The sequence below is a fragment of the Pleurodeles waltl genome, chromosome 1_2 (assembly GCF_031143425.1).
Source record: "Pleurodeles waltl isolate 20211129_DDA chromosome 1_2, aPleWal1.hap1.20221129, whole genome shotgun sequence".
Taxonomy (NCBI): domain Eukaryota; kingdom Metazoa; phylum Chordata; class Amphibia; order Caudata; family Salamandridae; genus Pleurodeles; species Pleurodeles waltl.
In genome coordinates, this window is record NC_090437.1 from 1,197,732,992 (window position 1) to 1,197,747,110 (window position 14,119).

General features: G+C 42.0%; 1 protein-coding gene across 5 annotated transcripts in view; it reads right to left on the reverse strand.

Annotated features, from left to right (window-relative positions):
- The window catches only part of FAM193A (family with sequence similarity 193 member A), a 306,086-nt gene that overhangs the window by 267,179 nt on the left and 24,788 nt on the right, over positions 1-14,119 (reverse strand). For all 5 annotated transcript variants that reach the window (XM_069203630.1, XM_069203636.1, XM_069203652.1 and 2 more), the window contains exon 2: positions 891-956. In XM_069203630.1, coding sequence (XP_069059731.1) covers positions 891-956 — 66 coding nt within the window. The remainder of the gene's footprint in view (positions 1-890; positions 957-14,119) is intronic.

Genomic DNA, 14,119 nt, shown 5'->3' on the forward strand with positions numbered 1-14,119 from the left:
ATGTAAACCATTACAGAAGGTAGTGTAACTAGGTAAGAGCTTAGGGGTTTCTAAACTACTCAAATATCTGACTGCTGTACTGCCACAATAAAATACTCAAAGATATGACTATATTATGTAAGGCCACAGCCATCCCACGCAGCAAGTGGCACACTCACTTTCTTTGGATCTATTAGGGCCCTGTCAAGGGTAAACATATTAGATCTCAATTGATGCATGTCCCCATTTGTCAATGTGGAGTTGTGTTAACTACCCATATGGACAGAGGTTTAAACTTCATTATTGAAAGGGTGGGGGCATCCCCATCAACTACAATGTGGTATGTGCAATTCCATCCAGCTCCTACTGACAAACGACTTAAATCAGCGCATCAGAGGCAGAGATTTTAATGCAGACAGCTTTTGTACATTGCTTACTAACATATATTAAGAATACACATAACCTACTCAAATCCACCCTCTGCCCGATTTTATACCAGATGCTTGACCAGATAAAACCTAATGTTCTTTAATGATGCTTAGGCATGCTTCCAATGACAGGTGACAGGTGTCCTAATAGTTAAGAACCAAAGATATTTGTGGGGCATACATGAAATATGTAAACCAACAAGCAGCTAGAAGGTCATCAGATGAAGGGTCAATCAAGGATGTGGCGGGAAGAAACTCCATGGTGGTTATGCCTCCCTTTCAATAATACCAATATTCTCATTATGACTCCTATTGGCGAATTCTCTTTTTATCGTGGTACCTCACATTTTTTGTAATTGACACACAGGTTTTAAACAGTGGTTAAAACAAGTTGCGCTTTTTCAATAAACCTTTCACAGAGCACAATGCTATGCTTCAATGTTTTTTTATTGATCCGAAAAGCAAAACCAGAAGGTTTCTTACCTGAGATACACTGTTGAAATCCGAGCCAATGGATCTATCCATAAACTGTGTACCATTTATTGAAACCTATGCAGGAAAAACATGAACATGTTTAGAAGATGTTTTCTTCAGTAAATCATAATAGACTAAACTTAATTAATTGCTGCAGCACTATACTATGAACCAGACAACAAGCAATGGTCTGTTTACATTATAGGAATGCTCAGGATAGTGTAGAGTTAAAAACAAATGCTAGATATGAAACCTAAGCCTAGTCAAAACCAATAAAACTCCAGCAAAATGATGTATCGAGAATACCTCACAGCATCCAGACTGAATTTATTTTATCGTAACTTTTTACACATGTGGGGGCCAGCCAAGATGGTGACTAGAAGCCCTTTACAACAGCTCCCGCCACTGAGTATAAATCCTGCTGAACCTCTGGTTGGACAGCAACCCTCTCCCTTCTACAACCACTGAGACACTTGTTCGTGTTGTGGACCTGCAGGGATCCAGGGGGGCCCGAGATGACCTGTGGCCCAAGTGTGTGATTGCGGGACCCACAGCCAGGCCCTGGTTCAGAGAGTGCATGGCCTCCTAGGAGAACTGCTGCCACTGCTGCACTGCTAAAGAGCCCTTCGGCAGACCCTGTGAGGGGAGACGCCAGAGCTGTGGATGGCATTGGGGCCCAACCGCAGCCTCCCCGGAACGCTGTCAGGGGTGTAGGTGCAGCTGGTGTGGCACCTGAGGCCTGCTGGAGGCGGGGATACCTACCAAAGAGCCTGGAGGCTCCCTAGAGAATGTTGATGAAGTCTGCCAGCCCAGGCAATAGAAGACCGGTGCAGTAGACTGCATCGGAGACGGGCTGGCTGCAGCACCCCTGGAGTGCTGCTGGAGGTAAGCGTTGGTCCAGCGTGAAGCCGCCCAGAACCATGGAGCAACTGCTAGCAGGGACGAGGGCTAGAGTGCGCAAACCTCCAGTGTGCTTAGAAACTCCTGGGTGTTTTGCTGGGCTGCGCAGCAACAATGAAAAGGAGGCGGTACGTGGAGTAGGCTGCGACACGAGAACCGATGGATGCTGAAACAAGGTACTATATATATTTAAAAAATAAAAATTAAAAAGATTATCTTGCTCTGGGTGCTCTTCCTGGAATCTGCGTGGGGCTGGAGACCATATCCCTTCATGATTGGGCCATAGGAAGTATACTCCTATTAAACCCCTGCAGAGGAGACACAGGAGGCTGGAATATTTCCTCATACAGGGGGAGGCCATGCACTGCGTGCACAACACAACATATTTGGCCCCGCACATGTCGGCTCATTGGCCCAATACTGCAGATTAAAGACCCAACGGGACGCATAATGCTCACACAACAGACAATAAATGAAACACTGGCACGCTATCTGGCTTGCCCAGGACTGATTTGGTATCTGCAGTGTCAGCCTATCTGGACTTGATACTGCTGCTGCTGCTCGAGGAATATGAGTAGGCTAAATTAGAAACCCCCCCTCACTAAGCAGGAAATCCTACAGGCAATAGATTCTCTTAAAACAGCCAAGGCTCTGGGTTTGGATGATCTACCCGCTGAGTTATATAACGCACTACCAGAGACCACGGCGGAAAAAATGCTGCTAATATATACGCAGGCCCTGGTCCGAGGAGTACTGCTTAGCTCTTTGAGAGAAGCACATATCGTTCTGATGCCCAAACCAGGAAAAAACTTTGGATTCAGCCTCCTATCACCCTCTGTCTCTACTGAATGACGACGGAAACATTTTAGGGCAAATACTGGTGTAATTCTTGCTCTACCACCTCCCCAGGCTGGTCCACCCTGACCAGTCAAGATTTATACCCTGTAGAAACACCTTTTGCAGCCCGCAGCAGTTTTCGCATGTGATGGATGCACACTGCCAGGTACATGACCAGTATGCTCTTGCATTTTTAGATATAGAAAAGGTGTTTGACTCATTTATTCCTGATCTGGAATTTTACTACTATGCTTCCATTCTGCAGCATGCATTACACTGGCTTGATGCTGAATCCAACTGGGAGTGATCTTTGCTGGCTGGCACTACAGGTGCTGGTGAAGTAGGATCCCTCCTGCTACACGGTGTGAGGGTGCCCAGGAATTTGCTGCATGTAGTGGCTCTTGTCTGCAGGATCTGGGAATGAGCAGTGCGAAGGGTGCTACGTAGGGCACCATTCGTGCCAGGTTTAGAAATATGGCACATCAGACATTTTATGCAAATTGGCAAAACTATGTCGGTGGTTGGTGGGGGTGCTGCATACAGACTACGGTGGCATTGTTATCACTAGCAGAAGGTAGGAAACTCATCACTCACATATACAGTTAATTACAGGTGGGCAAACCCAGGATCCCCCTAGGGTGGAAGACAGATGGCAGCAGCTAAGAAAAAACCCAATAACAGCCACAGAGTGGACTAGAACACATGAAGGGGTGCAGGAGGTCTCAACACATGCATGCTTCAAACTCGCTCAATATAATGTGATCCATCTCATCTACCTCACACCCAAGTGACTACACAAGACATACCCCACAAAGAGTGTAGAACGCTCAGGATGTCGGTAAACACCGGTAGATTTCTTTCATATGGTATGAACCTGTCCACCAATCACAGACTACTGGGACACTATCCTGGCCCACTTGTAAGGGCGACTGGACGACCTCAAACATGTGACCTTAAAAACACATACTGGGACTGAACCTGGATGGTGGAAAAAAAGGAAGCTGGGTAGAAAATTTACGCCACTGGGCTCGACTTTGGCCGAAAGACGGATAGCCATTAGGTAGCTCAGCCTGACACCTCCATTGACGAACGATTGGTTACGGGACATGACTGAACTGGCTGGTGCTGAGGAGGCTCATATGAAGAGTCAGACAACAGGATAAAGTAGCAGACAACCTGCTTGCATGGGCAGCGATGATACACGACCTTGCAGGCGACACATGCTACGCCAGAGGATATACTGGACGACGAGATGGGGGTCCCCATAAAGAAATGGACTTGTGGGCATCTGGAGGAAGGGGGGGGGGGAAGAAGGGGGACCCCACTGAATGAGGATATAGGGGTGCTGATCCACTGCTTAACATGCAGAAACCTAGGGATATGCATATCCGACTGATGCGGTCAGGTACAGTGAGCTAAGCATCAGGGTAAGGGAGGGATTGTTTGAACAGTGTAGGAAATGTTAACCAACACAGCTTTAAAGTACGTAATTTTTTTACTCATGTGTTGGTGAGGTTGTATGTATCTTGACCATGTTACACATCTGATGGGAATGAGAAAGCATAGGCTAGTAGTCTCCTGGAAGCTCTAGACACTATTTACACAATGAATGTCTGCTCTCGCTAGATCATCACACAACTCTCATTGACAGCTCAAAGAAAATGAATTTATAATAAATAAATTTTAAAAAAAACACAGAAAGAGTATGACTGGGGAGGAAGCAAGATGGCAGACTGATCGAACAAGTCCTGTGCTTGCTCCCCACCAGCCACCCATATTTTTGGCTTAAAGGCACCCACAATGACTGATTTCCCGCTCCTGACACAAGCGGTGGTCATGGTGCTGCAGAGAGACCTCCACCTTTTTCTTGTAAACAGCCTTGACCCAAGTACAAATTCACTTGATCTAATGCAACCTTGTATGAGACTGACTGACAAATATCTCATGATGGCTTTTAATAATCTACCGGACAGTAAGTGTTCAACTCCCTAGGGACAACATGGGAAATCCAGCACACCTGTATTGAAGTTTGGCTTATGAGACTTGCTTAGTTCCAGAGGGTGGCCTGCAGGGATCCCTTGCACGGATTCACCTCTTGTGATGGCTGCCCCCACTCAAGAGACCTCCTAAATTAATCTACTGATCCATGCCAGGCAGGTAACACCTGCATACACAGAGTCTGAGTGCATTTTATCATCTGCTGCTCCATCCGTATGCATGCCACCGAAAAAAAAAAACTAAAAAAACACAACACCAAAAAGACCTGAGATCTTTCCTTAAAAAACCACAATCTTGAAGCCACCTATACAAGACCATCCTTCAAGAGTTGATGCATGCCACAATGGCACTCACAGAAACTGAATTCCAACAGTCTGGCAACTTTGCACAGGGACCTTAGGGAAGATTTGAAAGTGGACCTTGACAAACACGAACAAACCCTGCATGATGAACTAGCCCCGAAATTGGACACAATGAGAAAAGGCTGAGTCATTCATGACAAGAACAGAAGACCTTGAAAACAAGAGGGAGATGTGGGAGATTTGCAGATATGCAGCAGGACCTCAAAGGGACATCCATCTGCTGAAGCAACACGGGCCTTGGCCAGATGTGAAAAGCTGTAAAATCACCCCCATTGAATGAACACACATTTAAGTGCATTCAGGAGGGAGCAGAGTGTCCAGACCTAGAAGTTATCATAGGCATGTTTTCCTCCCTGTGAGGTGACAATAGTGATCCACAGAAACTTACATAGTTACCCCCGGCAGACTGACTTAGGCAAACAACCTAGGGCACCTAGCCAAGCTTCATCAGTTCAGTCAAGGAGAAGATAACAGCAGTTTGAAATAGACCCTAGGTTTACTTCTAGAAAAAATGAAATGATGTTTTAGCACAATATGTCGGCGCGCGCTCTGCATAGACAACGGACATTCCACACTATGACAAACTTCCCATGAGGAACAGGGTCAAGACTGATTTGCATATAGCTGGGTCCAAACTGGGGTGGCATGGTGAGCAAAAGAACGAAGGATTAAACCCAGATCTATGACTGGGGGTGAGTGTTTGACAATGTTCAGCATTCCGTCCATCACTTGTTGTTTTTACTTTGGGCTGAAAACATCAAATATAAATTGACTTTTCCTTTTGGCATATACTTTCAAAAAGACATCAGAGTTTACCACCTCACGACATGGAGGCACCAAAGGTGCTGAAACTGAAGGTTCCTGGCACATCATCCCAGACTGCAGCCTCCCTAGCCGTCCTGCTACCTCACCTAGCCGAACAGCAAAGGAATAAAACAAACATGCAAATCTACCAAGAAACCAGACAAAATAAGTGATACTATGCGGCCAACTCAGGACTTGTAGCCAGAGCTGGGCGGACAGGCGCAGCCTCACTCTGCCACTATTATCACATTTGCATGAAGGCACACAGCTCTATGGGTTGAGCACAGGTCTTTTCCGGCAATTTAACTTAAAGTACTCAGGTAGCAGGCACTGCCTGATCACTTTTATCTCGTAGGATTCTATACCTTACAGATAGAGGAGGTATTGCTTGTTCTGATCAACTGGCTCATGTATAGGTGCCAAGAATTGCATTTAATTGCATTTAATTGAGGAGAGGATGGGGGAGAGATGGAGAGTACTGGATTGGTCATCACTCTCTACCGTGGTATTGTGTGTTGAGTGAGAAAGTTCTCAAACTCTGCTTGAACCTTGGGGAATTTACCCTTTCTCCCCCCTTGGTTCATAGCGCACCTGTTTGTTTAGTCTTAGAATTTAATGAACTGTCTACATACACTTACATACTTCCGTTTTGTTCAAGTTTAATGGTTTATTACTTGTCCCTGGTACGAAACTCACAAGAAGCACCATTTTCATCATTTTCCACTTTCAAAATAAAGGCAGGAAACACATTGTTTTCAGTCAGTATTTATCTGTAAAAATTGAACACTGAGAGCCTTATTTATAATATAATTACTTTCAGTTCATTATGCAGCATGAAAGCTAAAAATGATAAATGTTGGCCTGTAACACCTGGGATGGTAACATGAAGCATATCTTTTTACTGGTGCTAAGCTTCCTAATCATTGGTTGAAAATTTTATTACAGGTTAATTTATTTATTAATGTTCATATTTTATTTCTTCTTTTAATGTTTTTAGGCTGTTTAGTTAAAGATTTGGTTTTTTTGTTTTATACGTAAAGGGCAAAATAATTTAACAATAGGTCTATTGCAATAAATAAATGACAATAACAAAAATATATCTTATGAATCGATCCAATTTAAATTGGTGTGAAGGGGGTTGTTGTAACAGTAGATTAAATAAAACATATGTAAACCCTTATCATCAGTTTGTCCACAAGAGTTACACAATTCAAAACAAAATCATAATGCAGGAGACAATATATTAAATGTAATTCATAGATAGGCATGTAACATGGTTCTACAATACCATTGATGGTTACTGGCAAAATTATAACCCATCGAGCTTTAAGGCAGAGTGGTTTGTAAATGTAACCAGAACTCCAAGATTGCAGTACAAGACCAAATTACAGGTTACTCTTTATGCATTTTTACTGTGAGTTGATTTTGTGGCATTTAACACAAAAATATATTTTTTTTTAAAAGGGAAATGTTTATTGAAAATAGTACTGTGATACAGTGTTTGGTTGTCTGCAGTAAAAGGAAAGAGAAAACAATTATGTAAATAATCTAGAATTCTATAATTTTGGCTGTAAAAGGTCTGTTGAAGTAGTCCGCTTCTAAGTGAAACTAACAGAGTTTTGGCTAAAATTAAAATGTTCAGTTTTTTTTTTTTTTTTTTTTTTTTAATGTAGAAAGGCCAGTAGAGTTATGAGATCCTATGACTTTAGGGTTTCTCCCTTAGTTATGTATTTACTGCAATTGTCACAAAATTTACATATCAAAAAGCTTTTGCTATTTGCAGCCCAAACAAATCAAAAGAATGCCAGTGATTGACCTGCCTACTTAGACAACCATGCAGCATAATAGCTATGCAGAGAACTGTGCTGACAAGCCAGACCTAAACACTACTGGATTTACAAATAAACTTAAAATGTTGAATAGTTGGATAGTGTGGCAAACATGTATACATAAACAGGACCTGTAAATAGTGCCATGGGTCACCTTACAAATACACTAATCAGACCGTCTACATGCTGAAAGTCATAAAACAAAGAAGAAAATGCCAAGCTAACAAAAAAGGAATAGGAAAAAGCACACAAAACAAGGATTAGTTACTTTTCAAAGCACTGCCAATACCAAGATTATTTAGACATTGACAAATGCCTTAAGCCAGGAAAGATACCATGAAAAGCAGACACACCCACCTTCAAATGAGCATCCATCTTAAACTCACACAGGGACAATCCTAATACAACAAACCCACCATCAGGACAAACAGTATCACAACCTCACAATATCCACAATACAGAAACATACACACATTCATCATCATATGCCAATACAATAAGTCATAAACCCACACAACCAATGCTAAGCATGATCTACAAAAATGCTTTCTTACAGTCATACATTCTTTTATGCACTTACAAATATAATTAATTATTTTCTCACACATTACATTTCAACCTGACTCAAATAACACATTTGTTTCCTCATCATTTACACACACAGGGCCCACAAGCATACAAACAGAACTAGTGTAAAATATCCAAGCACCCACATTATAGATACTCAGCTACAATCATACAACCACCATTATATCCCAAAACAACAACTATAGTGCAAACACGCAGTCACTACTTAAAAATGCCCTGTGTTACGTCACAAATATTAGTCATGACATCAAATAACTTAAGACATTTATAAAGTCCAATAAGTAAATATTATCTCAAACTTTTTCAAGTAAAAACAGGAATGGAATTCAAATCGACTTGAGATAGCAGGGCTGTTACACAATGTGAGGGTAGCACCTTAACTTGTGGAGGTCTTTACTGTTTTTTGGTGAATTCAATATCAACATTAGTCAACAGTAAGTCATTCAACATCAGTTTTCAGTGTATCTATCAAAGTCCTGGAAGGGCTCCAGTACTCCGGTGGATTATCCATACCTGGTTAATGCTGCACAGCTACAGAAACATCACTCAGCCATAAAAGAAACAAAATTGCAAACAAAAACAAACAAAAATTCAACTTTCTTACGGTTCGTTGGTATAACTGTCAGTCTTTTCTTTTTTCAAACAATTTTAGCTTACGGCTTTAGTGAGCAACTTTATCTTCAACTTTATCGGTTCACAATTTTGTCAGTGCACCCAGTGGACTGACACGCGGTGCACTGTGGAGTTACTATTAGATTATACATCATTTCCCAAGAAAATGTTTGCCTACACCTCATTGATCTACTCTAACACTGGAGTGTTTAGGTTTCCTTTATTAAAGAATAATCTTTACCATGTTTAAGATGAAGAGTTGCATTAACAGTCAGCTGACACCTTACCATCATTTCAGCCCTCCCTCCCCTTCTTTATCATTCCCACTTGTAAGGATAAAAATCTAAATAAATAAAAATCTTAAATATTGATATGTTGTTTTTAGCATATGAAGTTATCAAAATGAATCTCGAATGTTTTATAGGATCTACTAGTATAAGGGTGAGCAAGGAGATTATTATACCTGTTGCTGACAAGAATGGGTGACTGAGTGGCCACCACACAACTCCACTTGTCCTTTTCGGGGCCATAGAGTGAGGTGACAAATTATAGCAGAATTCTCATAATATCGGAGCTCCAACAATACCTTCTCTGAGTAGATCAGTCTTTGTTTATCTGGTTCAGGAGTGATAGTTTGCTTGAACTACTAGCAGTAATCTGACCTACTAAGTAGGTTATCAACTCAGGTAATTGGAGAAAATGGACTTAACTTTTACTCTTGACGGATGGAGATACTTAATATCAAATATTTTTGAAGGTTAGCTTTGAAACTTGCCTTTATTCTGGTAGTTCCAGTATCATGTGGGGGAACGGAGTAGCAGGAACCCACAAATGAAATCAAGACATTAACTGCCTACATTATCATTGTAAAGATTTTGCCTATCCGCAACACATCAAAAACCCCATATCTAGGAACCTGCTCCACAAATTACCCCAAAGTAAAACCAAATAGTAAGGAAGAAAGCAGACATCCCTGTCTAATACATATACATACTGGAAAAGGTGAGGAAGAGACACTATTAACCACAACCAAAGCAATGCTCATCTTCTATCCTGTTGTCACTCACCAATGATGGGAAGAGTCCCAAGGGCCCTGAAGGTTTTTCTTAGGAAATACTAATTTTCTCAATCAAGAGCCTCTTCAGCATTTAGTGAGAGTGGGGTGTTGATTTTGGTTGCTCTATGTATGGTCTTATTATGTGCAAAATCGTTTTTGTATTGTCCCCACACCTTGTCTCAAACATAAATCCAGACTGACCAGGGTGCATCAGATCTGGCAGGATACTGTATCTTGCTGCTAGAATGTCTTAGAGATAAAGGTGCCAAGTTACGTAAGGAGATTGGTCTGTATAAAGCATCAGGTCTGCCTGGCTTCACATTTACCAGGGGCACAGCTCATTTTTACACAATCTCAGCCTAGAGACGGAGAACTTCGCTGCACCCGCTCGAAGATCTGTTCTTTATCCTGTCCATTACCTCCATCATTATGTCTCCCTCTAGAATTATTAGATCTGCTGTTGCAGCTTTGATACTGCTTGCTTGCCCAAAGGTGATTGCATATATTAGACACAGTGTAAACATGAATCCAACCTCAAGTGTTAAAGTCATTGAGCAGCCGGTGTCACATGCCACAACCTTCAGAGACTCAGTGGAATGCCTACAATATACAGATCACAACTCCATAATTTTTAGTGTCAGAAATCAGATAGTTTCATGAATCCACTGCATTATTTTAATAATAACAGGTGGCTGCTTTCTCTCCAAACCCCCGCAGTTTTATGTTTTTGCACGTTATCAGTCAAAATAGAAAATAGGTTGCAACGTGAAGAAAATATTTTTATAAAATCTAGGTCATGAAACTCAATTCAGGAGGTATGTTTCTATAAAGCATCCCACATTTCCCTAGCTATGAACTTAATATTTTAAAAAGACAGAAAATAAAATTTGAGCAAGATGTATGCACCTGCATATTTATCCAAATGTTTATGTTTGCAAAAATATATACTGCAATATCTCTGACCCACTGAATTACGAAGAAACAAAATACACCAAGTTTGAGTAATCAGACAATACCCTTAACAGCTTAATATACACAATACTCTAGCTCGGTTTTTTATTGCCTACCAACCACGTTCCCACATGAAATAAAAAATAATTTGGTTACCTAACAAAGACAAACATTTAGGAAAAGAAGGTAAAGGTCGAGTTGACAAAGCCCATATAGTTAAGTAGGAACATCAGGTTCTGTCTCCTAATTAACTGATCTTGTTAACATATGCTTCCAAGAAGGGAAAACCCCAGACTCACTCAAACAGGCCTCCTCACCTTTACACAATCCATGGTCCAGGATCGACTTTTGGCTAGATGTCAGCACGGATGCGCAGTCTATTCAACACTTTACTAGAAAGTTCTCAGATGACTCACCTGTTCTCAATGTAAATAATTCCTAGATAAGCCTGGTTTCCCCCCACATGTGTGGAAGTTGAACCTGGAGGTGCTATCAGGCACAGTATTCTGCAAAGAACTTAATGCTGAAAATTTAGTTTACTTCAATACCAATGATGGACCAGTAGATGGTATGAGCACATAATGGGAAGCCTTTAGGTGGGAGTAATGGGTCTGCATTGGAAAACAGGGTGGAATCCTCAATAAATTACAAAGTCATCTGAGGCTATGAGGGCATGGCTAAAGGGACCTGGCAACAAAGCACAAAATTGTGACAGACTACCAAGTGAGTTTTAGAAAGCCTAGATGTGAGCCCAGCTTTTTCCCCGCACCCTAATACGGCCCAGTGATCAAGGAATCATAGGAGACCTAGGTAAGGAGTCCCAGACATTTCTGAGGAATATTGTTATTTGTTAAAAAGTGTTCAGTACTGCTACCCATGCCTGTTTACTGTAGGCTCCTTGTGTTTCAGGCAGCTTGGCCTTTTTAAACTGATGTTTTTTTTTTTTTTTTGCAGTGACTGTTTGAAATTTCCCTCCTAGTCTGTGGCAAAAGACTGCATAAAGCTCCCCCCCTCACTTTTTTTTTTTTTTTAAAGTAAAAAGGCTACATAAACCTCAGTGGCTAACCGAGTGTGTTTAGGAGACTGCTTAATCTGTCTCTTCGGTTTAAATTGTGTTTAGAAAGTGTCTGCACCACCCGTTTTGCCCTGAATAAGCCAAATATCTGAGTGTGCGACAAGCAGTATTTCAGTGTTTTTACAATCTCTCTCTTACCTGGAAAGCTGACTCTGCTAGCTTGGAAGTGTGGATTCAGCCGGTCTGTATCCAAGGAGATTCTGAATAGAGTAGCAGCTCCCTCCTCCCTTCTCACAGGGGTTTGGGCCTGCTGATTGGCTCTCACACTCCCAGGCAACCCAAGCCCTCCTCTAACACCTGCACAGGGGCTTTAAGTGTGTGGAGGGAGCCCAAAGACAGCCACCTCACTTTTGTGAGCGCAGCTTTTTCCCTGCACCATAATACAGCCCAGTGACCAAGGCATCCTAGGAGACCTAGGTAAGGAGCTGCAGACTCTTCTGGGAAATCGTATTTGTTAAAAAGTGATTTGTACTGCTACCCGTGCCTGTTTACTGTAGGCTCCCTGTGTTTCATGCAGCTTAGCCTTTTTAAACTGCTGTTTTTTAGCCATGACTGACTGAAATTTCCCTCCTAGTTTGTGGCACAAGATTGCATAAAGCCCCCCCCTTTTTTTGTTTGGAAGTACAAAAGCTACATACACCATGGTGGCTAACCAGAGTGTGTTTAAGAGATTGGTTAATCTGTCTCTGTGGTTTAAATTGTGTTTAGAAAGTGTCTACATCACCCGTTTTTACCTAGAAAAAGCCAAATATCTGAGTGTGCGGCAAGTAGTATTTCAGTGTTTTTACAATCTCTCTCTTACCCTTAACTTGGAAGTGTGGATTCAGCCAGTCTGTATCCTAGGAGATTCTGAATAGAGCAGCAGCTCCCTTCTCCCTTCCCTCAGGGGCTTGGGCATCAGCTAACTTGGTCCTTATATAAGTTTATATTGGTTATTGCACATTTTGTTGTGATTGGTTGTTGGGCTTAGTATTTATATTGGCGTAAGGATTAGGGATGGTGTTGTGATTAGTACTAGGGTTGAGATTATGATTGGTTCATGAATTTAGGGTTGGTGTTGTGATTGGCTGTATAGGTTAGGGTTACAAATCTGATTGGTTAGGGTTAAGACTAGGTTTCTACTGGACAGCAGGGCTATTTAAGCCTAGGGCTCCGGGCGTCTCGGCTCCAGGCGTCAAAGCTAAAGGCGAAAAGGACAAGGGCATTTGCCTGTTTGGGCCACGTCACGTCGGGCCTAGGGCCAGAAATGCTGCCCAATTTCCTATTTACCAGAAAGGACCTTGCTCCCTACACATCTATCAACATGCAAGCGCACTATCAGCAAAGACATCCTGCATCACAAACTGACCTCATACAGATTGCAATGCCTCATCAATCAACACAAAACCCCCACATACCACATCTAAACACATATCTACCACACCTACAACAGTAAAATACCTTAATTCTCACAGCAAACGCTACTCTGTCCATTCCCAGTAACACAACCTGCCATAGCCCACACAACCACACCATACATTACTTTCAGCCATCCAGATACACACTCCCTGTTGATACAAACCAACTGCACTATCCTCTATTTGCTCCACATGGACCCCCTTTTATCATGACAACACCTAAACCCAGCCTTCCAACACACCATCTACAAACTCCCTCCCCCCTCTTCACCAATTACACACAACCATACAATCCTTACACTCCACAACTCATATTACCTCTTCCAGTCATCGCAAATAAAAAACACCCCTGACCGACATCCATCTCCTCTTGCACACCTCATATACACTCTTCTCCAAAACACAACACCCCCTGTAATATTCTAATACCACTCACCAGCACCAATTCACATACAAATCCTTCACAGAAAACCACTACATCTTTTTCTCCTCTCACTATTCCTCAAAAACAAAACATACCACACACACCAGCACATAAAAAAACACAAACTTTCATAATACTTTCCATCACACCACCTCCCATCCTCATGACTACACAAAAAATACAAATCCTGACCAATCTTTACCCCTACATCCTCACTCTTCACAAACATCTAACACAAGCACCCCAACACAGCAACATTCATTTACCAGACTCTCATCCATTGCACAATTGAGAGCCCTACATTATGATCCACATGCTCCTCCACCATCCCAAACCCATACGCCTTCCACAATAGACAGACGCAAAGAAAACAAACATGCCACTCTTCACAACTTCGCATTCCC